The sequence below is a fragment of the Suricata suricatta genome, chromosome 3 (genome assembly GCF_006229205.1).
Source record: "Suricata suricatta isolate VVHF042 chromosome 3, meerkat_22Aug2017_6uvM2_HiC, whole genome shotgun sequence".
Classification (NCBI taxonomy): domain Eukaryota; kingdom Metazoa; phylum Chordata; class Mammalia; order Carnivora; family Herpestidae; genus Suricata; species Suricata suricatta.
Window position 1 is genome coordinate 127,633,189 of NC_043702.1, and position 27,248 is coordinate 127,660,436.

General features: G+C 48.5%; 1 protein-coding gene across 2 annotated transcripts in view; it reads right to left on the minus strand.

Moving 5' to 3' along the window:
- Nucleotides 1-250: 250 nt before the first annotated feature.
- LOC115286670 (protein transport protein Sec16B-like) overlaps nt 251-27,248 on the minus strand; it is a 36,801-nt gene continuing 9,803 nt past the window's right edge. The window contains exons 10-25 of one of the 2 annotated variants that reach the window (XM_029933090.1): nt 23,949-24,046; nt 22,226-22,307; nt 18,025-18,142; nt 16,773-16,884; nt 14,810-14,915; nt 13,004-13,144; nt 11,897-12,007; nt 10,832-10,901; nt 8,985-9,284; nt 8,450-8,514; nt 5,314-5,466; nt 5,061-5,156; nt 4,380-4,488; nt 4,171-4,250; nt 1,974-2,072; nt 251-1,334 (exon numbers count right to left, since the gene is read on the minus strand). In XM_029933090.1, coding sequence (XP_029788950.1) covers nt 1,266-1,334; nt 1,974-2,072; nt 4,171-4,250; nt 4,380-4,488; nt 5,061-5,156; nt 5,314-5,466; nt 8,450-8,514; nt 8,985-9,284; nt 10,832-10,901; nt 11,897-12,007; nt 13,004-13,144; nt 14,810-14,915; nt 16,773-16,884; nt 18,025-18,142; nt 22,226-22,307; nt 23,949-24,046 — 1,809 coding nt within the window. In that variant the 3' untranslated portion in view covers nt 251-1,265. Of the gene's footprint in view, nt 1,335-1,973; nt 2,073-4,170; nt 4,251-4,379; nt 4,489-5,060; nt 5,157-5,313; nt 5,467-8,449; nt 8,518-8,984; nt 9,285-10,831; nt 10,902-11,896; nt 12,008-13,003; nt 13,145-14,809; nt 14,916-16,772; nt 16,885-18,024; nt 18,143-22,225; nt 22,308-23,948; nt 24,047-27,248 lie in introns of both variants that reach the window. The other variant, XM_029933089.1, reaches the window with a different exon arrangement.

The window sequence follows — 27,248 nt, forward strand, 5'->3', positions numbered from 1 at the left end:
CAGAATATGCAAGATTTAGTTAATGGAGTGACTGATTTGCATCAGAGGCGTTTTTGTCCATATTTTTTCAATTGAAAAAATAACACTAGACTTGGAAGTTAAGAGGATCGGTGGCCAGACTCTTCGTTAACAAAGGGCTCTTTCCAGCTACACGCACCTTATCACACAATGAAACCATTACGAGAGGCACTTCAGGGACAAGTGTGCTCTGATGTTCCCTCCCTCTGCAAAAATCAGCCAGAGACAAGCATTTGCTATAAAATTATCTGGTTTAATCGCTATCAACACCAGAACTGCACTGCATTAGAGTACAAAACCTGTATGTACAATTACACATACAAAAAAATGTTCTTTGTGAGAAGCAATTTTCAGCAAATCTGACAAACAGCAAGAGTCATTCCTATTTTGGGTTTGAAAAGAGAACTGGAAGCTTCCAAGATGTCCCCCGCCTCCCTCGGGCTCCAGCGACCCCCCGAACATCAATCTGCAAAGGCCTGAGGTAGGAAGGGCAGGGTTGGAGCCATCGGGCACACATTCTCCTCTCTTACGGAAGGGGTGCATTTTTAGGAAACATTTCCTATCATTTATCATACTGATGTTCCATCCATCTGCATCATTAGGTTCAGCGGTTACCATGACAATATGATGCCTACAGCAATCTAACTTGATAGCCAGATGCCAGAATGTGAAAAAATAGGACCAGCAAAGAAAGTGAGAGAAATATAATTAATCTGAAGCACATAAAAATGTGCACAAAACTAGGACCAAGAGGGAAACTGCTGAAATGTCACTGTGGAGGGAATTATGACAGGAAGCAATAATCAACTTTCAGGATAAAAGCTTTGCTAACTAGAGGCACAAGTTGGTCCGTAACTAAGACTGAGGAACCGGTCAAAGTTAGTTGCGAATGTATTGCTCTGAGAGTCTCCCCCAGATGATTTCCTGCCTCAGAGCCCAGTGGGTTCTCACTGAATCCAGCCCAGGGGTTCTTAGGATTGACTTTCCTGAGGATCTGAAGCCGCCATCTTGAATGCTCCCGATGGCATTCAGCTCACCTCCAGTCTGCTATGCTACCCAACGACTAGCCATCATTCTAAAACCAATGTTAAGAGACTGGACTAAGCTGTGTCCCAGAAGACCCCGTCCTCTTGCCTTCTTCGTGCCAGAGGAGGCAATAGCCAGCACAACCCTCTTGGGGGCCCCAATATGGCAGAGGGGCTGGAGATCAAAGAAGGAGAGCAGCTCGGGACGGGTGGTGGTCCTCCTCAGGGCTGGGTTGGATAGCGGCGCTGAGCTAGACGATTCGGCCGGTTCAAGCTGGTAGCCATGGAGAGCTGGAAAAGAATAAATGTCGCATGAGATTACAGCCCCAAGCAGGACTCCATCCAGGGCTGGCTGGCTGGACTGAGCTAGGGTATCCTGAGTCTAGAACCCTGGAGCTGTATGTGATTTCCTTTTGTCATATTCTAATTATTTACTTTCACCCAACACCTCTTAGATATAGCAAAAGAAATTCAATTTTATGAAGAGGGGAGGCCAGTTGGGCACATTAGAGCCATCAGTCTGCTCCAGGTCACTGAAGAGCAGGAAGTTTAGCCTCCCTCAAAGCTTGCAATAATCCCCTCAGCCCCAGGATGGAGTAATGGTATTTCCACACCACTGGTACCAGCACCAATGTGTCTCTCAAAGTCTCAAGACCTGTGAAAAGTCAAGAGTGGTATTACTAACAATGACCTTGATTAAGCATTTTCTGTGTGTGCAGCCCTTCACACACATACTCCCATTCAATCCTCACACCTACCCTGCAAGGTAGCTTCTACTAACCCCACTTTACAGATACAGAAACTGAGGCTTAGAGCATAAGTCATTGCCCAAGAACTCACACATAGTAAGTGGTAAACTAGGATTATAAACCTAGCTCTCCTTCATCCAAAATCTGTGCTCCTAACCCCTCTCCTTCAGGGCTTCCTTACCTGGGGGACCTGAGATGGGTTATAGAGAGGAACACCTCCTTTCAAGGTGGGTGGGGGGAGCAGAACACCAGGGTTGTAGCAAAACTCAGAGGAAACACCCTGTAATGGAAAACAATAGAGAAGCCTATCAGTCACCATTTCTGATTCCAGAACATCGAAGTCTTCCCTGAGCATCAACTTTGGTCAAGAGATGCAGATGGAAAGGGTTTCTTGATAGAACTCAGGGAATTCAAGCAAACAGACATCACCCAGGTGGGCACAGCCAACCCTGGATGTAATGTCATATTCTCTGAGAGGCCTCAAATACTACAAGAGTGCTCTAATCCAACCGCAGGTAATAAAAATGTTTTCCTGGCAATTAGCATGAAATCTGTACTGTGCGGAAGATTCATCAAGAATTTACAGCCCTCATTTAAAAGGCGGGGAGGGGCAGGCACCTGGACGGCTCAGTTGGTTAACCACCCAACTGCAGCTCAGGTCATGATCTCACGCTTCATGAGTTCAAGCCCCACATTGGGCCCTGTGCTACGACTCAGAACCCCCTGGAGCCTGCTTCAGATTCTGTGTCTCCCTCTCTCTGCCCCTTCCCTGCTCGTGCTCTGCCTCTCTCCCTCTCTTTCTCTCAGAAATAAACAAACATTAAAAAAAAAAAAAAAAGGGATTGCTCACAGCCCTTGCCAAAGACACGAACGAGCTCCGGGGCAGGAAAGAGGCAGGTCTCTAGCCTCCACCCGAGGAAGCTGTGATGGGCTAAATTGTGTCCCCTTGAAACTTCATGTGTCCAACTCCTTACCCTCCTGGTACTTCAGAATGTATTTGGAAGTACTGTCTTTTTTTTTATGTTTATTTATTTATATTGAGTGAGAGAGAGAGAGAGAGAGAGTCCAAGTGTGGGAGGGGCAGAGAGAGAAAATCCCAAGCAGATTCCACGTATCAGCACAGAGCCCCCAATGAGAGGCTCAAACCCATGAAACAATGAGATCAGGAGCTGAGCCGAAATCAAGAGTCAGACACTTAACTGACTGAACCCCCCAGGCTCCCCTGAGGTAGTGTCTTTAAAGAGGTGATTAAGGAATCGCCTGGCTCAGTTTGTAGATTGTACAACTCTTGATCTTGGGGTTGTGGGTTCAAGCCCCACAATGGGTGTAGAGATTACTTAAAAATAAAACCTTCAAAGGGGCGCCTGGGTGGATCAATCAGTTAAGTGTCCGCCTTTAGTTCAGGTCATGATCTCACGGCTCTGAGTTCGAGCCCCACATTGGGCTCTGTGCTGACAGCTCAGAACCTGGAGCCTGCTTTCGATTCTGTGTCTCCCTCTCTCTCTGCTCCTCCCCCACTAGTGCTCTGTTCCTCTCTTTCAAAAATAAATAAACATTAAAAAGTTTTAAGTAAATAAAACCTTTAAAGGGGCACCTGGGTGGCTCAGTCAGTTAAGCGTCTGACCTCTGCTCAGGTCATGATCTCACAGTTCGTTGGTTCATGGGTTCTGGAACCTGCTAAGGATTCTGTGTGTCTCCCTTGCTCTCTACCCCTCCCCCCACTCATGCTCTGTCTCAAAAATAAACATTTAGGGGCGCCTGAGTGGCTCAGTCGGTTGAGCCTCCGGCTTCGGCTCAGGTCAGATCTCACGTTCATGGGTTCGAGCCCCGCGTCAGGCTCTGTGCTGACAGCTAGCTCAGAGCCTGGAGCTGCTTCCGGTTCTGTGTCTCCTTCTCTCTCTGCCCCTCCCCCTCTCATGCTCTGTCTCTCCCTGCATCAAAAATAAATAAAACATTAAAAAAAATAAAAAATAAACATTTAAACATTTTAATAAAAACTATTAAAATTAAAATTTAAAAAGTAGGTGATTAAGGTAAGATTAGGTCACTCAGGTGGGCCCTGAGTCAGTATGACTGATGTCCTTATAAGAAGAGGGAATTTGGGCACAAAGACACACAGAAGAGCGACCATGTGAAGCTGCCGTCTAACAAGCCAACGGAAGAGGTCTCAGAGAGACCACCCTGCCCACACCTCGATCTCAGACTTCCAGCCTCCAGAACCCTACGGAAATCACCGTCTGAGCTGCTCAGTCTGCACATTGCTTATGGCGGCTCTCAAAAACCAGTACAGAAGCTTGCTCTGATTCCCCCTGTCAGGCCCCCCCAGGATGGCACCTCCAGCCCACCCTGAGTGCCCGGTCCTCACACAGGCTGCTCACCTCAGGCCCAGACGAGCCTCCACTGCCGGTGCCCTCTGCAGCTCCCCCGCCGGACGCTGGTCCTCGGGCTTCGCCCTCGCCTAGAAAGCAATGAGTGGCAGCTGTGTCCACTGCTCCGGCCTGAGGAGTCCCCGCTCCCAGGAAGCACCCCGAGGGCCGAGGAGCACAGAGAGCCCATAGATGGCCCCAGGGACATGCGTGGGGGGTACCTGTGGCCCTGGAGAAGGTGCTGGAGCCTGGCAGAGACTGGGACTCTGGGAGAGATGTCAGTGAGAGCCTGGGGCCAGCCTGGAGGGGAGAAGGTGCTCTGGAGGTCTCCTGCTCAGTGAGAAAGAAGGGCAGCGTGGGTGATGCTGGTGGTTGACAAATCCATGCCGGTGGCTGTATTCCTGCTGTGCCCACAGCAGCCACCTCAGCCTGGGACCCGCTGCCAGACACCACCCCCAAAACTCCACTTTGGTTGTGCCACTGCCCTGTTCAATGATCCAACAATGGCCAGCCCCTAAAGTTACCACTCTTCATCCTAATTTTTAAGACCATTCATCATCCACCTTTGCCAATTGCCAGATGCCAGCTCCAGGCCTCAGAGGATCTTTTTTTTTTTAATGTTTTATTTATTTTTGAGACAGAGAGAGACAGAGCATGAGTGGGGGAGGGACAGATAGAGAGGGAGACACAGAATCGGAAGCAGGCTCCAGGCTCTGAGCTGCCAGCACAGAACCCCACACAGGGCTTGAACCCACGAACGTGAGATCATGACCTGAATCAAAGTTGGAGGCTTAACTGACTGAGCCACCCAGGCACCCCGGAGCCTCTGACGTTCTGAGCAAACTTCCTCCAAAGGGCCCCTGGAAGAGGAAGCGTCCCCGCCCTCACAGCCTCACGCTCACCTCAGAGTCGGGGCTGTCAGATGAGTCCTCTCCAGAAGGAGATGCGTTGTTTCTGGGCTTCGAGCGAAACCAGCTGAACCAGCCAAACCCTGAGCTCTGGAAGGGGAAGGGGGAGGTTCAGGGCCTGCGGGGGCGCTCCTCTCTCTGAATAGATTAGCAGCCCCAGTCTGACAGGGTTGTCATAGGCCCAGCCAAAGCCCAGAGTCAACTTGGGGGGTCAGGGAAAACGAAGGCACCAGAACAAGACTCCCACCTTTGTGCTGTCCTTCACATCTCCTGGGTTCTCTTGCGGTGCTGGATTTGGGGAGGATTTTTTATCTGCCTCATCAGAGGACTCTTGCTCCTCCTCCTTGACTGAGCCGGTGGAACTCTCAGAAATGTTCCGTGACCTGGGAATCAGCAGCACCTAGAATTAAAGAAGATAAGAAGTAATGTTTTCATAGCACTTGACAGGTTCCAAAGGCAAATCAGCAGCCCCGCTCAGGGCAGCAGCAGGCTGGCCTTCCAGGATCACACGTGACTTGCGAGGACGTAGGGCTGAGCTGGACAGACTGTTTGCGGAAGGTCTTGGGACAAGACAGGAGCCCAATCCCGGTCCTGTGGTATCCCCAGCCGGACGGGGTTTAGGCTGCTGTGCTCCTGCCCCACATCAGATTTCCAGAACGGTGCCGAGGCCTGAGGCTGAAGATATGGCACTCTACCCTTAGAGATGAAGAGGGCCAGGACTCACCCTGTGGGGACCCGCGCCCAAGCGGACAGAGACTGTAGTAACCACCGACCCTGACTCATCCTCCAGCTCATTCCTGGCAGACTTGCCCAAGATCAACTGTGAACAAATGTACCACAGGGAAGCTGCGTGCCCATGAACCTTTCTCTCTGTGTGATAAGGTACACGTAACATGAAGTTTACCAATTTAACTATTTCTAAGTGTAAATTCGGTGGCATTCGTGTATTCACAATATTGTATCACCACCACCAATGTCCATTTCCAAGAACATCTAATTAATCTCAACAGAAACTCTGTGTTCATTAAACACGAGCTCCCCACTTCTCCTCCCACCAAGCCCCTCACAGCCTCTACTCTTTTTGTCCATCAATTTGCCTGTTCTAGTACCTCATATAAGGGGAACCATACAAAATTTGTCCTTTTGTATTATATTTACACTTTATACTCCAAGAAAGCAAAATTGGAACAACCTTTGGAAAATGCTTTGGCAAATCTACAAAAAGCTTCATTTTTTATTCTGAATATAGAATTTACTGTGCGGTAAGTACCTGAGTACTTTATACATGGTGATTCTTTTAATCCTTACAATTGTCCCGTGAGGGGGGCACTATTGTTAGCCTTCCATTTACATAGGAGAAAACCAAGACACAGAAAGATTAAGCAACCTGAGGCCATGCAGCTAGTAAAGGGCAGAGCAAGGATTCAAACCTAAGCAGTCTGACTCTCCTTCTAGGAATTTCTCCTGACTGAATAATTCAAGAAACAGACCAGGCTCATACGTCCATCACTAGAATGTCCACTGCTGTGTTTTATACACAAGGGGAAGGGAAGGCAATTTGCAGTGAGAGAAAAGAGGAAAGAAAGAAAAGGAAGAGAGACCCTTGAAATGCTGAACAATGTGGGCGTGGGGAGCAAACCCTGAGGCTCCTTCCCGCAGCCTACAAAGCCCTGTGTGGTCTGGCCTCTGTCTCTCTGGCCTTGCTTCTCAGCCCCTTGCTCCCCACTGTCTACATACAGTGTCTCCCTGGCTCCTTCCTTCCGGGACCAAGGCAGTCCCATTTCACTTGCTATTCCCTCTGCCTTGAATCTCGTTCCCTAGACGCCTTCCTGACTCAGGTCCGACCCCCATTCTGACCTCTGCTCCAGGCCTTGCCAGAGGTGCCCTTCCTGGCCGCCCCCTCTCGGGTGAAATCCCTCACGCACACAGTTGGTCATCTGCAGTCATCTCCTCTGCACTAAAAGTGGGATTTGCCTGGTTCCCTGTGTCTCCCCGACCCCGTGACAGTGCTGCGGACACACAGGACCTCGGGATTTATGAACGAATGAATGATAGTGCTTTCATACAATAGACTCTGCCATACCAATACTAGAAATCACTTCTGAGGCGCCTGGGTGGCTCAGTTGGTTGAGCATCTGACTCTTGATTTCAGCTCAGGTTATGATCTCATGAGCTGTGAGTTCAAGGCCCACACCAGGCTCTCTGCTGATAGTGCAGAGTCTGCTTGAGATTCTCTCTCCCTCTCTCTCAGTCCTTCCCTTACTCATGCTTTCTCTCTCTCTCTCAAAATAAATAAACTTTAAAAATCACTTATGAATGACATGGAAAACCTCATTTATAGTATTAAATAACAAATAGGAAATAAAACATCATTTACACATTTAAAAACACATGAGTGATATGTGGTTATTTCTGTGATACTCTCTCTTTATTTTCCAAGTTTTCTGTAACAATGATGGACTAGTTTTTTTAGTCAGAAAAGAAAAAGTAAAGCATAAACGTTTTTAAGTCCTGTTGGCCAAGTTACTACTTGAGACTGTTTTTAGGTATGACCACTACTTACATGCTCAAATTTATACAAGGTAACCCTCCCACCAAGCAAAGCTGAAGAAAGTCTTGAGTTTGGCACCCGCAATGCCCATGGTTGGGGGAAGGGTGCATTCATTCAACAGCTCTATAGAATGGTCAATTAGACATGGCCGCCGCCAAGACCTTGCAGCCTCACTGAGGAGAAAGACACAGCTGGGGCGCCGGGGTGGCTCACTCGGTTGGGTGTCTGACCTCAACTCAGGTCACAATCTCATCGTCCATGGGTTGAGCCCCGCATTGGGCTCTGTGTTAACAGCTCTGTGTTAACCTGGAGCCTGCTTCGGATTCTGTGTCTCCCTCTCTCTCTGACCCTACCCCACTCACTTTCTGTCTCTCTGTCTCTCAAAAATGAATGAACAATAAACAATTTTAAGGGGAGAAAAAGAAAAGACACAGGTGCCATAGATCCCTCTTGGGGAAAAAAGCAAGGTAAAAATTACAGTAAAGAAATAAGCATCGGAGTCTCCCATGGGAGGGCAAGGCATGGTGCGTGTGTGGTGGGACCATGAGGGGAGAGTGTTAGAGGCCTCAGGGCCACAACTAAACCGAGCCCTGCCAGCCCTCCCCCCATGGGCACTGGTTGGCAGGACCAAACAGAAACAAGAACACGGCCCTCCTTCCCACCGCTAGGATTCGGTGTGGCAAGAAACAAGGAGAAACAGGGTGCTATGTGGAAGGGAGAGCTGGGGCCAGGCGGAAGAAGGAGTTCGCACATGGCTATGAAATCTGGGCAAACAGAGAAAACCTGACGCATTCGAGTAGGCATCCACGTCTGCTGTGCTTTGCCCTCTCACCTGGGGTTTGGAAATAGCCTTTTGACCATCGGGATGCTGGAAACCTCCTTGAGATACTGTAGTCTCTGCTATGGCACAAAACACAAACATAGTGATTTGAACTTGTGCTTTTCCTGCCTAACCTGAAGAAGGAACAGGGACGCTGTCAGCTTTTCTAATTGCAAACCAGCTTCTGGTCCAAACCAACCAGATCTCGTAAATGCAACGTCCATGGGCACAACCCCCTCGGTTCCAGCGCCCCCCCCCCAGGAACTCTTCATCCAAGAGGAGGGCAGGAGTGCCCACTTGAGCCTCACTGTGCTTGTCCAGTGGAGAGGCAGACTGCAATGCAAGGGCAAGCCCTCGGAGGCATGCAAGGTACCAGCCCCAGGGCTACCACATAGTAGGTCCTCAGTCAGGTGCACATCCACCATTCAGTGCTTGGTCAGCTCTGACCCCACCTTCTCCCACCTCTGACTCCATCTACCTCCATCATCTGCTTCCTCTCCTTGGAAACTCCTCACCCCAGGCTTCCAGCCTCACCAGCAGGTCTTACCAGGAGGTGGATGCATCTGCTGGGTTTCTTCCCCAGCTCCTCCTCCAGGAGTCCCTGTCACTGCCATACAGCCACCGGTCCCTGGCAGGTAGACTTCAGGAACCGAGTAAAGAGGCACGGGGACCCCCATCTGCTCCACACCTCCTCCTGCTGGACAGGAACTGGGCTGGTGAGGAATGGGCTGTTGTGAGCCGGGCTGGCCTGGGCCCATCTGCTCTGGTGTTGGCCACAAGGCTGAGCGGTCCCCAAGGGCTTCTGAGTGGCTCTGACGTCCCAAAAGATCATGGTAGAAAGTGTTTTCTAAGGACACAGAACAAAGAAAAAGGACTGAGGCCTACAGTGTGGCACTGCATGGACCTATCACACCAGGGTCACTCCTGCCCATGTCCTCTTCGGAAAGCAGTCACAAGGACATGCTGCTTGATGTGGCTGCCATTAATGTGATGACAAATACAACACAGCAGTGATTGTAACACCCGTCACTGCTTGTGACTTAGAGTTTACAAAATTATTTCCCTCACTGCCATGAATGATCTCTGAGCCTTGAATCAGTACATCAGGTGGATAGATTTTACCACCTCATTTCACTCTGCATTTTTTTATTTGGGGGTAAACTTCCTCCTTTAAAGATTTCCTAATGGATTTGGGTGTTTGAAACTTAGAAAGTTTCCATTAAAACCCAAATCAGGGGTGCCTGGGTGGCTCAGTTGGTTAAGCGTTCAACTTCGGCTCAGGTCATGATCTCACAGTTTGTGGGTTCGAGCCCCACGTCAGGCCCTGTGCTGAAAGCCCAGAGCCTGGATCCTGCTTCAGGTTCTATAGACACAGAACCTCTCTCTCTGTCCCTCCTCCCACTCACACTCTGTCTCTCTCTCTCAAAAATAAATAACATTTAATTAAAAAAAAAAAAAAACAAATCAGACCACAGAAACGAACCAGTGCATTGGCCCTGGAAGCGAGTGTGGCGGGGTTCCTTCTGGCTCTCCCACTTTGCTAATGAGATGGGCTATGGTGTGGACGCATGCGTGATAGACCTACAGTCACGGGGCCGGCGGGGCTACTGCCCCACATGCTCAATTGGGTGACAAGGGGCAGAGCTGCTTCCCAGCAGAAAAGCCCGGCCCGGTTCCCTCCTGGCCTCCAGCACGGCAGGTCCTGTGACACAGCAGCAAAGCTGAGAAACAGAAAGCAGGGCCCACCTTCCTCACCTTCCGCTCCCCACCCCCATCCTCGGAGGAGGTGCCAGTGGGTGGGAAACAGCAGCAAATAAAGAGATGACTCCATGTCCCGACCCCACCCCAGGGCTGGGGACAGTGGTCACTGGAGGAAAGGGCCAGAACTAGCTGGGGGCAATAATGTCTGCCTGACCAACCACCCAGGGGCATCCTGAGAACAAAGGAGGGATGTGCTGAAACACTTTGAAACGTTTGTCACAGGTCTGTAGCAACTGCTAGCTCAAAAATCAAAACTGATAGCTCAAAAAAAAATCTTCCTATGTCTCCAACACCTGCAGGAAATACAGACAACCCATCTCGTCCGGCCCGGAGAAACCCATCGGCTGGCGAGAAGGTGCCAAGGCAGGTGGGACAAGGACATCACAACACAACACGGTGAGGATTACAACCTGAGTGTGAGGCAGAAACTAAACGTGCGGCAACTTAGAGGTGTCGGGATGGCTGTGGCCGGACGGAGCGGTGAGGACAAGGTGCCCGGACCGATGGGTCAGGTTTGCACAGGCAAGGAAGCACCCGCGGGACAGGCCAGGCAAGTGCCTTCTAAGTCCTGTTGTCTCTGTGATCAGGCCTGAGAGCCAGCCACGTGCACACCCTGGTCATCAGCATGGGTACCTGTTCCTCCGGCTCCCGAGGTGTCTGGGTGAGCAGAGCGAAGGTCCCCAGGGTCTCCAGCTGCCTCCTGCTATTAAACACAGAATAAAATCTTTTGAAGCCGCACAAAAAAAAGCAAGAACAGGGAACAATGGTTTAAAATTAAGTCAAAGGGCGCCTGGGTGGCTTAGTCTGATAAGCGTCTGACTTTGGCTCAGGTCATGATCTCATGGTTCGTGAGTTCAAGCCCCGCGTCGGGCTCTGTGCTGACAGCTCAGCCTGGAGCCTGCTTTTGATTCTGTGTGTGTCTCTCTTTTGGCCCCTCCCCTGCTTGCAATCTGTCTCTCACTGCCTCTCTCAAAAATAAAGAAACATTTTTTTAAATGTTGTAAATAAAAATTAAGTCAAAAAGAAACTTCAGAAGGAGGGACGAGGTATGGGAACCTGGAGAGCGGCTGAGGCCGGTGGGGGAGGGGCGGGGCGAGGCCTCAGCCGCGCCTCTCTCCTGGGTGTGCTCAGAGCCCGCAGGGACCAGGACACCAGAGTCGCCCATCGGCAAAGGGAAGGGACCCAGGGCCCTGTGTGTGCAGCACGTAGGAATCAGGGCCGCGTGTGCCTCCAAAAATCCACCCTCTCCTGTTGGTAGAGAGAGTGAAAGAAAGAAAATGGAGGCAGCCCTGTTCCAATTACTGGTACAATTACTACCAGCAGCTTTTGCAGTTGTCAGAACAAAAAGGAAAGGCCCAGAAATCTTTTAAGCAATTGCCCTACATTACATGAAAGTGACACGGGTCCACTGTGATCTGTTGTTCCTAACAGAGAGATGAAAGCTTTCGTGCTCATAAATGTATCTTCCAGGACCACAGACAAGAGGGCCCCAGGGCCTCACAGGCCAACCGAGGAAAGCACCTCCGCCCGAGAGGGAGGCTGAGTGCCACCCCTTCCTGGGGCAGCCTGTGTCTCAGGAACGATGGGGGACTTCATGGCCCTCCATGGGGTCAGAGACTTGCTGAGGTCCGTGCTCTGTTCCAAGAGGAAGAGAGAAGCAGGGGCGTCGGCCCCTGGCCCAGCTCCAACCCCACTCACCACCAGCTCCTTGCACCGCCTCCGAAGGTGCACCAGCCAGTCTGGCTCCAGGTCCCTGTCTCCGCGTCTCTCTACAACCAAGGGATCTGACAGCTTCAGTTTCTCTGCTAGCTGTGCCAGGTTCCCAGTCGCGTCAGGGGCGAAGGTGAGAGAGGGGAAAGGAGCCGGAGAGCATGGGGAAGGAGGCAATGGGGGAAGAGGAGAAAGACCGTCTTAACTCCCTTGCAAATTAGATTACAAAGAATAATCGAGAGGTAGCAAATTCAGCAGATCCCTTCCTGAAATTGCAACATAAATATTTAACCCATCTTGGTGTTAGATATTCAGTAAAATACAAGAAGAAACTGTTAGCCAGCTTTATGTCTCTGCAAAGCTGTCTGCTCTCCGCAGTGCTTCTCAAACTTCAGTGCTCCTAGGAATCACCCGGGCAGTTGCTAAAATGCTAACTCCGATCCCAGAATTCCAGGGGGTGGGGGAGGCTCCATTCTGGGTCCCTGAGCTCCCTACATTTCAGGGGCAGGGGGCTCAGCACCACAGATTTTATTGGCTGCAGAATCCAACAGTTGGGCCTTGTCTAAGGCTGTCATCTTACTCTCCTGCTAATGGATTTTGCTTCAGCTAATTGGAACCACTATTTGCCTGATCACTTTCTTCCCATGGAACTACACGTTGATATGTTTTCTTTTTTAAACGCACCCCTCGTGTGATAAAGTATTCCATGCATTTAAAAGCATTTTAATAAGGATCATTTCCTGCTTTAAATCACTAAAATATATTTCCTGAGTCCAGCATTTATAATTAGAATGGCTCACCGTAGCATGCGGTTTTACTGTCCCAGAAAAGCAGATGCAAGAATGAATTCCTGGCATAGCACACACCTGTTCTCCAGCCCCTATCCCACCGCCCCGCCCACTGCCTGCTCCTTTGTGTGGTGTCAGGACTCTGCTTATCACGCCTGGGCATGCGTAAGTGGTCAAAGACAGCCGTGGGCTCCAAGTTTCCAGCATGTTCAAAAGAGACGGGCTGTGGACTCTAAGCTGCTCTAACAATAGCTTTCTCTGAACACTGAAGATAAAACACCTGCAGAGAACCCTTTGAGAAACTCACCTTGATGAGTTCCACTAATAGCACAGGGTGATTGCTCTCTCCTTGGCTAAGGAGGGCCGTGCCAACGGCTTCGCAGTAATGCAAGGCCTGGGACACGAGGCCGTAATCTGCCAGGCGGGAAGCATAAAGAAGCTTATAGACCTGTGGAGAAGAGCAGGGCCAGTGACGAGTCCATCCGGGCAGGGATAGAAGGAGAGAAATGTAGATAAGACTCCCTGGAAGTCAGTAGACTGCCAGCTTCCACTAACTCTGGCATCCGAAATATCAAGGAGGGCCTCACGCCACTTGGTTTACTCTATCTGGGTATGGGCACGATTTCACATCCAGCCTGTAGGTCATGCATTGTTGAGAAAGGGATGGGAGTCACCTCAGTTTAGTCTCTGTAGACAGAGTCACCATGGACATGCACCAGGCTACTTCCTTCTCATCAGGAAGCCCCATATCCCGAAAGCCTGGTATATGTGGAGCACAGGACCAGGCACCAGAGGAGACACATAAAAGAAGAAGGAACGACTCTGACACAGGCAGCCAACCCTTCACAGAAGCAAGAGTGGCAGCGCAGGATGGAGGCATGAGGGTTTGGAATCAGGCCCAGCTTCAAATCCCAGCTCTCCGCTGGGTGTGTCGCATTGCGCAGGTTACCACACCTCCTTGTGCCTCAGTTTCCTCACTATGCCATGGGGATAATACTATTCGCCCCTTGGGTGTTGTAAAGATTAAATAAGAAAATCCATGTTAGTTCTTAGAACAGGGGGTACTCGAGAGATAGGAGTTCACAGCATTTAACTCCTCTGAGCCTCAGTTTCCGTCAAAGGAAGGCAGCCATGCCCACCTCACAGGGTTAGAAATAATACACTCAAAGCACAGTAGCACAAAGGTGGCAGGTAGAGCTCACTCGCTAGAATTAATCTCTTCCTGTCTGCCTGAAGGTGACTGAAAGGTGGGATGACCAAAGAAGGGAGAGAGAGAAGAAAGACCTGTTTCCAAAGGAGGTAGTCGGCTCGGCTTTGCCAAGGAGAGTTTTAGGTAAAACAATGAAGCAAGATCCTAATAGGGTCATTTCCCTTAGACACGAATTTCGTCATTTTCAAGCATTTGTGTGCTTTTTGTGTTGTGGGCTTTGAGCGTGTGCGAGTGTTGCCAGGCGCACTCTCCACACAGGCACTGAGGGAGTGTTGATGAATTGGAGGTGACATCAGCGCATCAAGCAGAGAAGTTGAGAGAAGAGTAGAACCTGCAGGGGCCTCGCCACCTGCACAGCGGAACCCGGAGGGGATGACCAAGGGTGAGGGCGGGGACGGAGCAGGACGAACTTTCAGAGCTAGGAGACACGGGGGTCCCAAAGAGATGGGAGGAGCCCATTGGAAGGAGGGAGCAGGCTGGGCAACCCCCTCTCCCCCTGCCCAGGGCTGGGCCTTCCTGCTTGCCCCGACCCAGCCTGCACAGCGTGGCCAGCGGGGGAGAGGAGAAGGGATTGCAGTTTGCAAAGAACGGAGAAGGGAAGTTGCTGCGGGGCAGGTGCGAGGGGCGGGGCCTCAGGATGCAGTCCTATTTCCGCTCGTTCAGGCTCAAGGCAGGAGCCTCCAGCAACAGGGGCTGCTGCACTGATTTGCTTTCATATCTTAAGATGAAGGCTTTTAGGACACCTAGAAAGAAATCCTAACTCTCCCCACGCTCAAGCTAACGAGGAAAAGTGCTGTAGATGACTTCTCCCAGCTACCCTGTGCCAAATAGCAACGCTGGGAACCCGGCTGCCCGCGATCACCTGAGGCAGCTAAGGTGCTGGCCTCGGGCGGGTTCAGTTACCTGGAAAGAAGGGATGAAAGATTTGGGGCGGCCCAGCATCTGACAGTACTCGAAGATTTCCGTCCTCTGGATAGCCTCGGTTGTTGCAAATTTCAAAAACTCTTGACTACAACCAGGGAATAACAATAAAAGAAATTGAGGGGGGATTGGGAGGAAGGAACTTAAATCCCAGTAGACAAGCACCAGCCGCACGGAATGTGGTAGAGTTCCTGCCCCTGGCTGGTCCCTGGGGCGGCTCCAAGACAGGAAGGAGACTGGGGGCCTCCAGAGTGAATGTTTTGCCTCCTCGTGCTCCTGCTTCTTGGGAGCAGGAAGGAGCAGAGCAGAGCCCTGCACCAGAAGTGCAGAAAGAGGGGGTCCTCCACCTTCTTTGCTGGAGGGTCAGCTAAGCAAACAGCCCTTCCTCCTCCTCAGTGGGACACGTGGTGCTCCTCTTAAACATGCTGAGAGCTAACCTTAGTGCCCTAAAGGCCTAGAATGTGCATCTCTGCAAAGGCACTCCTGTCGGAACAAAAGAGCATAAGAGGGAGTGATAGGGCACCCCTAGAGCACGGAGAAAAGAAGGCATGGCCAAGAATGGGGAACCCCCGTGTTGGGTGTTCATTCAGCCAATGAGGCAATGAGGAAGCACGCTGGCCGAATGTGATCCCAGGGGCTCCCAGAACCCTCCACGGGCCTAACAGATTGGCCTGCTGTTTGAAATCACGATCACCATGGTTATCTCCAGAAATGTCCTCATACGATATAAACATAGGAGGGAGATGAATTAATCCATGCACATTTATTGTCACATTTGGCACAGAAAGGCTTCTCTGACAAGCCCACTATATGCCCGTCAGAGACCGAGACCTGGAGAGAGCCGGCCACGACTGTATGTTTCCACAGAGGCAGGCAGTTTGGCACAACAGTCAAAAGTAAGGATTTGCAGCCTCTCAGCCTGGATTCCAAGTCCAACATGACCGCTCGCTGACTGTGCCATCTTAGATAAGTTATTTAACCTCTCTGTGCCTTGGTTTCCCTCCTCTGTAAAGTGAAGATTAAACATATACTTTATTCATAGGGTAAATTTGTAATGATTAAAGGAAATAGTGCAAGTAAGATGACTGGCACAATGTAAGAGCTTAGGATACATTCAGTATTACAGAGAGGGGGGAACAGAGATCCAGAACATGGAGAACTGCTAGGAAGCAAATGGTCTCTTTGTCCATTTACTCATTATCTGCAGGCTTATTAGGATCCTTCTGTGTGAAGGGGAGCGTGGGTGGCTCAGCTGGTTAAGCATCCCACGCTTCTTTCAGCTCAGGTCACCATCTCACAGCTTTGTGAGTTCAAGCCCCGCATTGGGTTCTGTGCTAATGGTGCGGAGCCTGCTTGAGATGCTCCCTTTCTCTCTCCGCATCCCCCACTCACAGTCTCTCTGCTTCTCTCAAAATAAATAAACTTAAAAAAAAATCCGTCTGTATGAAAAGCCTCATGTTATGGCCGACAAAGAATAAGTAACAGGCTGGACTTTGAGTAGCTTGTGCACCATGAGTGTAGGAGTGTAAGGAGTAAACATAAACTTCTTCCAATTTCCAGTTCTGCCCAGGGCTGACTCTGAGAGAAGCCCAGGGCTGCCTAAAACTGAGTCTCAAGCCACCCTGATCACAGTGACATTTACTGAGATGATGTCCAGTCATGGAGCCAGGGCGCCACCAAGTGGTCAGGGGGAGACAATACACTCCAAAGATCCACACACAGTTTTGGGGAGCAAGACTGGGGCCTGAGGCCCCCTGGTGGTGTGATGCGGCTCCCACGGGGCACCTCCTGCCCAGATCTGTGCAGAAGAGTCTCAGAGGAGGGGAGCAGCAGTAGCTGAAACTGACACAAGAAAATTGAGCCATGAGACCCAGCAAGGCCTCCCTGAAACAATCCCCTGGAAAACGTCCTTCCCAGTCCCTTTCCCTCCAGGGGGACTGCATACCTGTGACTACTGCCAAGCAAGGCCAGATGGTCTGTCTTCATGGTGTAGTGGCCAAAAGGCACGTGAGCCACGAGGTAGCAGAAGTGAGCTGCTTCCACTAGCCCCTTCCCAGCTGCAGGAGGAGAGCAAGGCCCAGTCACAGGGCGTGGCTGTGTGGGGACCGCCGTCTGGGCACATGGTGGAGGGGAGAATCCTCAGGGGAGTGAAGGAGCGAGTGTGTCACATCAGAGTCGCTGGCCTCAAACCCCACTTCCCCCTCCCAACAGCATTTTTGGCTTCAGACGTTACATTCCAATTCTCTTTGGCCAGAATACGTCACTGATTCCTGTCCCCCTGATGTATTTGTGATTAGGGATTTTCTAAGCATTTTAGTCCTTACTGAGGGTGAAAAGAGAGCAGATGCCTACACCTGAGCACAGAAGTAGCTGTTTTTAAATTAGGCTCCTTGGGGCACTAATGCTTCTCCTGCTAATATCAAACAATAGAAAACTTCCCAGGGCTCATAAAAAACTACCAATAATGAACAGCCTGTTCCTACTTTCAGAGTGTTCTCCTATACGTTTCCCATTACCTAAAAATTGAATTAACTCAAGGAGGTGATGCACCCAGCACAGTGCCAGGTGCCCAGGAAGGACTAAACAAAACCGCTTCCCTTTCTAACCATCGCCTGCCGTCTGAGTTGGCACAAGGCTGCACATCGCTCTTTTCGGTTTAACAGAGCATATTTCACAAAGTTAACAGAGAGTATCATGATTTCTAGGGCGTTCAGTCCCTTGACCAAATTTGAGAACCACCGATTTGGAACATTCTGGAGCCCCTAAGTGTAAGGCAACTTTCACTGACAGATAATAGAGGTAAAGACTACACAATTACCAAGAGTAATTCAGGCAAAAAGAGAATTTCCTATCTGGCTGAGCTGGGTCGCTGAGCAAGTGACCATAACAAGAGGCGAGGTTCCCCATGTGTGAACTCTGTCTTGGAGGGAATCTGACCAGGGATAGAAAACCAGCTGCTGAGGGGAGACCTCGCAGCAACACAGCCCAAGTCTCAGGGGCCTGGACTGCACTGCAGCAGAAAATCTGGGAAATGGAGAGGCAAGAATGATATTGGAGTTTCCCTGGAGTTTCCGTCCCCCAAACACAGAGGCCCTGGGTCAGAGGAAAGCCTGAGGCACAGAGGCCTTGCATAGAACCTAAAAGCCCGAGGATAGATGTGTAAAGTGGCCTGGAAGGGGGGGGTGGCTTCTGCTTACCCAGGGTGTCCCCCATGGTGACAATTGCGCGCTGATGCAGCTCCAGGTCCCCACTCTGATTCGACAAAATCACAGCCAAGTGAGGCCTCCAGTCTCCCCACTGCTTGTCCCCACAACACTGGAAGGCAGCAGACAAAATGGGAGATTTACTTGCTGAAGGGTCACGGGCCACAATGTAGATGCAGAATGTCCTTGTCTGCCTCCCAGTTTAGAGGAGTTCTCGGTCTGTGGTGCTGCAGTCACTGATTTCCAGATCTCCTTTTTGAAAAGCAAGACTCGGGGCGCCCGGGGGCTCAGTCGGTTAATCATCTGACTCTTGCTTTCTGCTCAAGTCATGATCTCACAGTTCATGAGTTCAAGCTCCGCTTTGGGCTCTGTGTGGACTGTGCAGAGCCTGCTTGGGATTCTTTCCCCCTCTCTCTCTGCCCTTCCTTGCTCTCTATTTCTCTCTCTCAAAATAAATTAAAAACCTAAAAAAAAAACAAAAAAACAAGATTCCCAGAAGGATGGGTAGGCAGATAGAACACATACGTGTACATGCATTTATAGGAACCTCAGGCAATAGGGAAATAAAATGACACTATCGATCACTTAACTGATTTTCAAATTTCTCCCTAGTACCCCTAAGCTCAACAGCTAGGGACAAAATCCAGAAAAAGAAAACAAAACAAACCCTGATGTCGCAGTGGGAGAAGGGAAACCAAACATCCTTGGCTCATACAAAGAATCCACATTAGCCTGTTAGAAGTCAGGGTAACCCGAGGCCCCTTGATACCTTACCAAATGGCTTGTGTTTTCTGGTTTTACAAAGGCCTTTCACACACATCACCTTAGTTAATTTTCCCAACTCTATTAAGTCAGATTCCTATGGCCAATGGAAGAAGGAGAAAAGCAGAGCAGTGGCCCAGCCCAGCACCCAGTCTTGGTTCATCTTGCTCCGGGCTGAGGGCTCTGCCCCCTCCCTCTGGTGACAATGCAGGGGCAGCAGAGCTCCACAAGGGGGCAGCAGGGTGCACACAGAGCCCTGCAGGTGGGGAAATAACCCCACACAAATGGTGAGGCTTGGGCTTCCCTCCCCCTGAATGAAGGGGAATTTTAGGACAGGAAGTATCTATAAAGAAACAATAGAACATCACAGAAACAACCCAGGTCCTGGATTCAACTGGCATCCTGCCTCTTAACTAGCTGTGTGACCTTGAGCACGTTTCTCAAAACCTTTTTTCTTCATCTCTTAAGTGGAGATCATAATTTCTACCTAACGGAGTTATTGTTGATAATAAAATAAGATAGCTAGATGAAGTGCATAGCATAGTGCTTTGCACTTAGTACATTTGCCCTTTATAAATTGTACGTAGGTGCATATACACAGATGTGTACACACACACACACACACACACACACACACACACGCAAGCACATGGAAGCTCAGCAAAAGGAAAGAGGTGATTTGCAGACCAGTCCATCTTCCAGTTTGTTACATGGAGTGGGTAGAGCAGGAGATTAGCAGAAATAGCTAAGATTTGGAAGTCAAAATAATTCCTATGTGGTCTTTATAATTATCCCCAGGAATAAAAGATGCTAAATCCAACTCCATTTTGTAGTTACTCTTTGTTTATCTGGGCGATGCAGTGTGAATGCGGGTGATGATGAGGATAAATCTCAAGAACAGCAGTTCTCACTCACTGCACTCTGACCGTGAGCCATACCCGCTGCCAAGTGCTTCTCCGTGAACCATCACACGCATTGGGTACTATTATTATCCCCACATAAGCCAGGCCCCTTCTCGCTGAAACGAAAGGAACAAGCAAAGGAGAAACTCTTGCTGAAAAGAACAGACATTTAGAAGTCATCCTTCTGTCTCTTCCCCAGGTGATTTGACACAAATCACTGGAAAACAGATGTATGGAGAGTGTGCAAGAGAGAGCAAACACCTGACTAACTTCAGCGGGTCAAGCATGGTGGTTGATCTGCTCAGATATTCTCTCTCCTTTACTCTTCACAATAAACTCTCTTGGTTAGGCATCAAAATGCCCACAAAGAGGAAGACTTAAGGCTCTGAGATTAGGAACAAGGCCAAGTTCACACAGCAGTAAGGAGCAGGCTCCGGTTAAACCTGGGATAGAAGCCGACTTTTGGGTTTTCTGGTCACTGCGCCCTTTTACACTCATTCCAAGTAAGTAACGACCAGCCTTTTCCTGGGCGCCACGCCGCAGGACACTGTCAAACACTGAGACAGAGTACTGCATGGGCATATCACCTCGGGCTTCTCCGTTGTCTCACCTAAACGCAGAGAACATTTAGCTGACTCTACCACTGCAATGAGACCCATGGACCATAGGTTGATTATATCTTTTCCTGCATTTAGTGCTTTGCAACATGATGCAGTGTCATGGTGGCGTGTGGCCATTCCGCTGAACTGTGAGGACTCTGTGTTCCGGGACAGCCAGTGGGTTTGATGATGGGGCATCAGAGTCATCATCTCTCTTTCCCTTTCTAGGAACCGTCCCCAAGCAATAAGAACAGAAAAGCAAAAGCATGAAGTCCATTTGTATTAAAACTGGGCGTCAAAAAAACCCCAAACCTCAAATATGCAAAAGGCTGCCAAAGGTAGTGGAGATTGAACAGAGTGAGTGCAGGAGGAAGCAGAGAGAGAATTCCAGAAGGAGAGGATCCCCCAGCCATCTCTGCTGGCTTAGGAGAAGGAAAGGCTACACAGAACACACAGAAAACTCCAGATGGTGCGGGAAATGGCAGATAGGCCACTGTGTGGCCCCACGGCCCAGCACAAACCTAACAGAAACTACTGGCCCAAGGAAGACTCAACTCCTGCCAAGGAACAAGGACAAAATCTGTACAAACACACACTAAAGAAAAAGGAGGGAAGTAATATGAAGAATAAAAGGAAGGTAGAAAAAACATTCACTGGAAAATGTTACCACAAAACAAAGAAGTATCCCCAAACATTTCATTATGAATTTAAGTCAAATCATGAAACAACTTCTTCAGTGAAGCAAGGGTGGTATCACTAATGCTCAGTGATGAGAGCTCCAGGAAGAGACAGGGAACACCAGGAAGAGGCTAACATGCCTGCAGAGGTCAGGGAAGAAGTGAGAGAAAAATGAGAGAAGTCAAGATAAAAATGGCAAGAGCACAAAATGAAGAGACAGTGTCTCTTTCATCAACATGAAAACACAGTAAGGGACACATAGGGTGGAAATGAGAAAAGAAAGAGAATAAGAAGAAGAGGTGGAGGAGGAAGAAAAAGAAGAAGAAGAAAAAGAAGGAAGGAAGGGAAAGAAAGAAGGAAGGATGGAAGGAAGGAAGAAACAAAGAAACAAAAACAAAGAAATTTTAATTAAAGAGAAAATGATGTCTATATAATCTCTATGTCCATGGGTATATAGTTCATATATATATGAAATGTACACATATGGAATTCCGGAAAAAAAAAAAACAAGATAATGGAACAAAATAAATATTGAAGGCTATAATTCAAGAACATTTTCCTAAACTGTAAAATATGAACACACATATTAAAAACGAATGCTGTGTCCCAAGAAAAAAAAAACTGACCCTGACAGTCAACACCACAATATATCCTGGTAAAGTTACTAGACTTCCAAGGTAAAGAAGGATACTTTGGGGCAAAAAGATAAAATCTGTTTTCATAGGAAAACTATCAATCTGGCCTCAGACCTCTCCTGAGTCATCTCCAACTCTAGACAACAGGGAATATCTACTGTGTCCAGCTTTGCAGGACGGATGTGCAGGGGGGGGCGGGGGGGGGGGGGGCGGCGGCCTGGCTGCAGGAAGCCTGAGAACAGTGGGGGTCTCTGACTCTTCACGCACACAAAGCAGGCAGCTATGGAATTGTGAAAAGGCCAAGGATTTTGGAATCAGACAGACCTGAGCCAATCCTGACCCCACTACTCCTAGCTCAGTGATCTTGGGTCATTTTACACCTTTGCACCTCAGTTTCCTCATCTGTAAAACAGGGGTAATAATTCCTTCCTCTGTGCATTAAGTGAAATCATATGAATGAATTGAAGTGCTTAGCACAGGGCCAGGGGCATGGTAGGCGATTAACAAACAAGTATTACTTATTTTTGATCTTAAAGTCATCACCTCGTTCCTGAGCTGTCCCACCCCCCTACACCCCTAAGGTGCTGGGGTATGGAAGGAGGTCTGTCACAAAGAGTACCGTGGCTGCCTGTGGGATCCTTCCCGACATGAGCTGGAAGAGGGTCTGCAGGGGGTCATTGGACGCCAGCGTGCTGGTGAAGCTGCAAAGAGAGATGACCGTCAGTGGGGACCAAGGCAAGAGAGGCTTTGACCCACTGCCAGCAGGACAAACCCCCTGTAGATCTGTATTTGATTTCAGCAGCTTCTTTTGAAACATGAATTTCTCTTTGATTCTCTGCTGTGCCTCTGCTTAGCTCCCCTCAACTCCTAGTCCCCGGAAGTAGCTCCCTTTGGGTCACGCCCACAGCCCCGGGGGCTGTTTTTCTGGCTCGCGACTAGCCTGGGTCTATAGTGCTTTGACTCACATGCACTAAATAGTCATTTTCAGTAACCAAAGAGGCGTAGAACAGGGACCAGAAATGATCTTCCTGATGACAAACCAGGGGATATGCCTAACAAGGACATAATAAGCTCGACAGCTGATTTGAGATTTAAGCATGCCCAGTAAGAGAGATTTTTCACCATTCACTGGGCCCCAACAAAAATCAACGGCCCAAGGCAAAAATCTGTAGCAGAGATGTATGCTACAACGTCGGGTTGCAGGATGTTCATTTCCAAAACCCAAAGGAGAATCACCCCTCAGAACACGGTCTTTTATTTAATAGCACCCTTGCCTCAGGAGCTCAGAGCGCTTATCATAATAAAATGCAGTGCCCCTCACCATCCTGAACATAACAAAGCACATAGAGGCGTTACTAGTCCTGGGAAGACTGAGGGTTAGGGTAGAAGAGAGACTGCACGGAGGCCGTGGTGGAGGTGGGTGGTGTGACGGCCTTGAAGGGAGGTGCCATTGTCTCAGCCGTCTGCCCAATAGCCAACTTATGGCCACGTTAAGCTTAAGTCAAGCTGAGAGCTTCACAGCGTCCACCAACACGGGAAGATGAACATTTTGAGGGCATATTGTTCTCACGGTTCGATCCAAGCCTGCCCCTCCCCACCCCTACCGCGTGTCTATCCCTGCCCACCCGCAGATCTGGCTGCAGCTGGCAGGCTCACTTAGGAACCCTTCTCCAGCACCCCTCTCCCCCCTCCCATTTAATCCCCCTATTCCAAACTCCTGGCTCTACGTAGTCAGTCTCCATTCCTGGCTCACCCTGGTTTGGCCATTCTTCCTGGTCTTGGTGTGCCAGCATGATCTCCAACTAAACACATTCCTTCAGTCTCGTCATGTCCCCTGCCCTAGATGAAGACTTCTGCTTCTAATTGCCAGTCTGGTAAAGCCTGTTCCCAGCACGGCTCCCGCTCCCCCATATCCCAACCCCCTCAGCGCCCACATCCCCCATTGCAAGACTCAGTGATGGACAACTACTAACTCTCAGACCTAAAGCTCTGTCAGTTAACCCTAAGGGGTCACCTATGCCCTCCCTGATGGAACAATCTAGAGCAGCCCCTCCCAAAAAGAACTACTGGATTGTAGAAACCCATGTAATTTTTGGAAACTCAGCCCCTGGGAAATATTACTCCACTGTTTATTTAACATAGCAGGTAGAAAGAACGCATCCGTGTCTAGGTGATAAGAATCTGGAGAAGTGATATGCTACGTCCAGGTCAGAAAGAAAAATTGGAAGGAAGCTTGGTGTGTGGGGCTTCCCAGGGAGTCCTGCATCCCCCTCCCACCACTCCCCCTTGGTGGGGGGCCACCTCGCTGCCCCCTAGGTCTTCTTTGCCAGTGCCCTGCTCACCCACTCATCACCCAGCTGTAGGTCCTTGGGTCCATCTTGCTGGCGAGGAACAAAGCATGGCCCCACAAGTGGTTCCTCATGGCCCACTCCAAGGCTTCCTGAAAACGAAAACACGTCACATTCAACATGGCCCTCTTCACCTTCCTACCAACAACAAGTGTCGATGGGCTGTACAGGCTGGGCTCCCAGAAAGACTCAGCCTCATCTGTGAGTGGGAAGAAGGAACGGTGGGTGCCTATTTCTCCCTAAGTCGTCCCTTCTCCAGCCGTCACTTTGTCAAATCCATTCTGCTATTTCAGCGGCTGCCCCTCAGACGTAGGTTCCGGTTAGCCTTACCTCTCTCCCGAAGTCACACGATACTTTTATGAACCTAAGCACCGAACACGGGAGAAACATCACACCCCAAGGACTGAGTCTCAAAATACAGGGAGCGAGATGATATTCGTGAGGGCATGTTACAGGAATGGTTTCTTTTTTAACAACTGTGGCAGAGACTTCTACTTCCCCCACCAAACGTGATTGTCCCCTTCCTGGGCCAAGAACCGTATTGCATTTTCCCGCCTCCTGAGCACCTAGAAGTGACTGAGCTCCAGGCTCTGGAACGGCAACAGAAATGATGCGTGCTGCATCCACATATGGCTCATCGAAACCCCATGCCCAGTCCCCCATGCCCTTTCCCCATCTGGCAGGAATAAAGATGGCTTCCCAGAAACCGAATAGACTGTATGCTCAGTTGGGAGAGCCTCCTATATGCCTTGAACTACGCCAGAAAGAAGGGATGCCCACCATTCTGTTCGCCTGCCCGGCACTCCCACATGAATAGAGTGTAGCTACCATGTTTAGGCCAATTTGCATAGCAGTTAACCTGCTCGACCTAATATTATAACTGATTGCTGTTAACTGTCAAGTGCTTGTTACCTATCAGCTTCATATGCCAAATTAATGACACCATTAACTTGGCAAAATGGGTTAGAAGCTGTATGTTTTAATGCACACTCACACTCATCTTTTCATTCAACTTTCAGAATTATTAATTAAGAGCTTAATTTATATTTGAGCTTTTGACCTGGAATTAATAATTTCTTTAGTGCCCCCAAGAAATGTGATTTGGGGACAGGAAGTCCCTAATGAGGTAACTCCACTTCCAAGTACAAATTTCCATGATCATGCAGACATCTCCCATTCTACCTTATTTGAAGAGGGAGAGAACAAATTTAAACAACCATCATTAGAAAATTCAACTTCACATCCACTATAAGCAAAAATGACATTGAGTTACTCTTTTCATAGATTAAACTAATTCACAACAGTATTTCTGTTTAAATATAGCTTTTCCATTTTGTTTTAGTTTATTTTTGAGAAAAAGCATGAGTGAGCGAGGGACAGAGAGAGAGAGAGAGAGAGAGAGAGAGAATCCCACAAGGGGCAGAGAGGGAGAGAGTGTGAGAGAGAATCCCAAATCAGGGCTCCAGCTCACCCAGTATAGGGCTTGAACTCATGAACTGTGAGACCATGACCTGAGCCAAAGTCAAATACTCAATCAACTGAGCCACCCAGGTGCCCCCACAACAGTATTTTTTAAGGGAATTACTAATAAATGGTTGGGAGTCACCACTTTGCTCAAAAATTTATATCTCCAAAATATAATTAACAATAAGTGAAGAAATTGAGAACTTACATTGAGGATATTAATCTCACACTGTGCCAGAAATAAGACTCAGTCAATATTAACAAAGGCTTTAGAGAAATTTTGGTCTCCAGCTCCTCATGAACCACTTGGAACTCCCAGAGTTCTCCTTCTCTCCCTGGCTCACCTGGGGTTATAGGTATGTCAGGTGGTGTCCTGGATGCTCAGAAGCCCAAGTTCAGACATGAGGCTGCCTAGATCTGAGCCCTGGCTTTGTTACTTACTAACTTTCCTCATTTGTCGGTACATAAAACAAGAATAGAACCTAACCTACAGGGTTTCTATGAAGATAAATGAGACAATGCATGTAAGATGTTAAGTAAGTGCCTGGGACATAGAAAGTGGTTTTTTTTTTCTTTAGACAGTATTTTTTAAACAGTTGCTTTTGTTATTGTCATTGCTATGGTCATTACTTAATCTTTCTTCAGGAAAGAGATGATTATTGACTTATTTCTGGATCCCCTTCTGGATCCAATGCCTTAGAAGTTGTGGCTGTTTGACAAATGTTCACCGAACAAATAAATCGGTGAAACTCCAGGTCCCTACTATACTGTGAATACAGGATGGCTGTCATATGATCCCACTGATTTTCACTGAATATTATGCATAGCACTCATTTAAAATATAATATCACATGAATGCTGGGTGTTATATGTATAAGTGGTGAGTTACTGGGTTCTACTCCTAAGCCAATATTACACTGAATGCTAACTGAATGGAATTTAAATAAAATTTTGGAAAAAATAAAAAATAAAATATATCATCATGTACAAATAAACAGAGACTAAAGATTTGAATGTAAAGGCAAAGTCAAAAAAGTACTTGAAACTTATTTTCATAAATTAATTTTGAAGTAGGAGCCTCTCTAAATATCAGCCCAAAAAAGTAATTTTGTACAGAAAGTCTTTAAAAAATAAAGAGCTCCTACAAATCAATAAATAGAAATCAAACACCCAACAGAACAATGTAGACGATCCATGACAAAAAAAATTCACAGATTAGAGGCACTGGGTGGCTCAGTCGGTTGAGTATCCGACTTTGGCTCAGGTCATGATCTCATGGTTCAAGAGTTTGAGCCCCACATCGGGCTCTCTGCTGACAGCTCAGAACTTGGAGCCTGCTTTAGATTCTGCATCTCTGTCTCTCTCTGTCTCTCCCCCACTCATGCTCTGTCTCTGTCTCTCTCCAAAATAAATAAACATTAAAAAATTGTTTTAATTCATTTATAACAAGAGAAATGAAATAACTACACTAAATTATATATATATATATATATATAATTCTTTTTTTTCACCTCTCAGATTGGCACATATTAAAAGTTTGGAAACACTAAGTTGGTAGGAGCCAGGAAACAGGCACTGTCATATTGCTCGTTGAGTAATTGGTACAACCTCTAAAAGGGCAAATTGTTGATATTCCTCAAAATCCAGCCCCATACCCTTCTACTCAACCCTTCCATTTCCAGAAACTATTCTAGAAATCATATATGTATTCTCTCGCACGACAAATGATATTGGTCATTACTCAGTGCTATTTGTAATAGCAAAAGACTGTAAATAATCTGTCAATCTATCAGAATTTTGTTAAATAATGATTTACCTTTAGAAACCTAT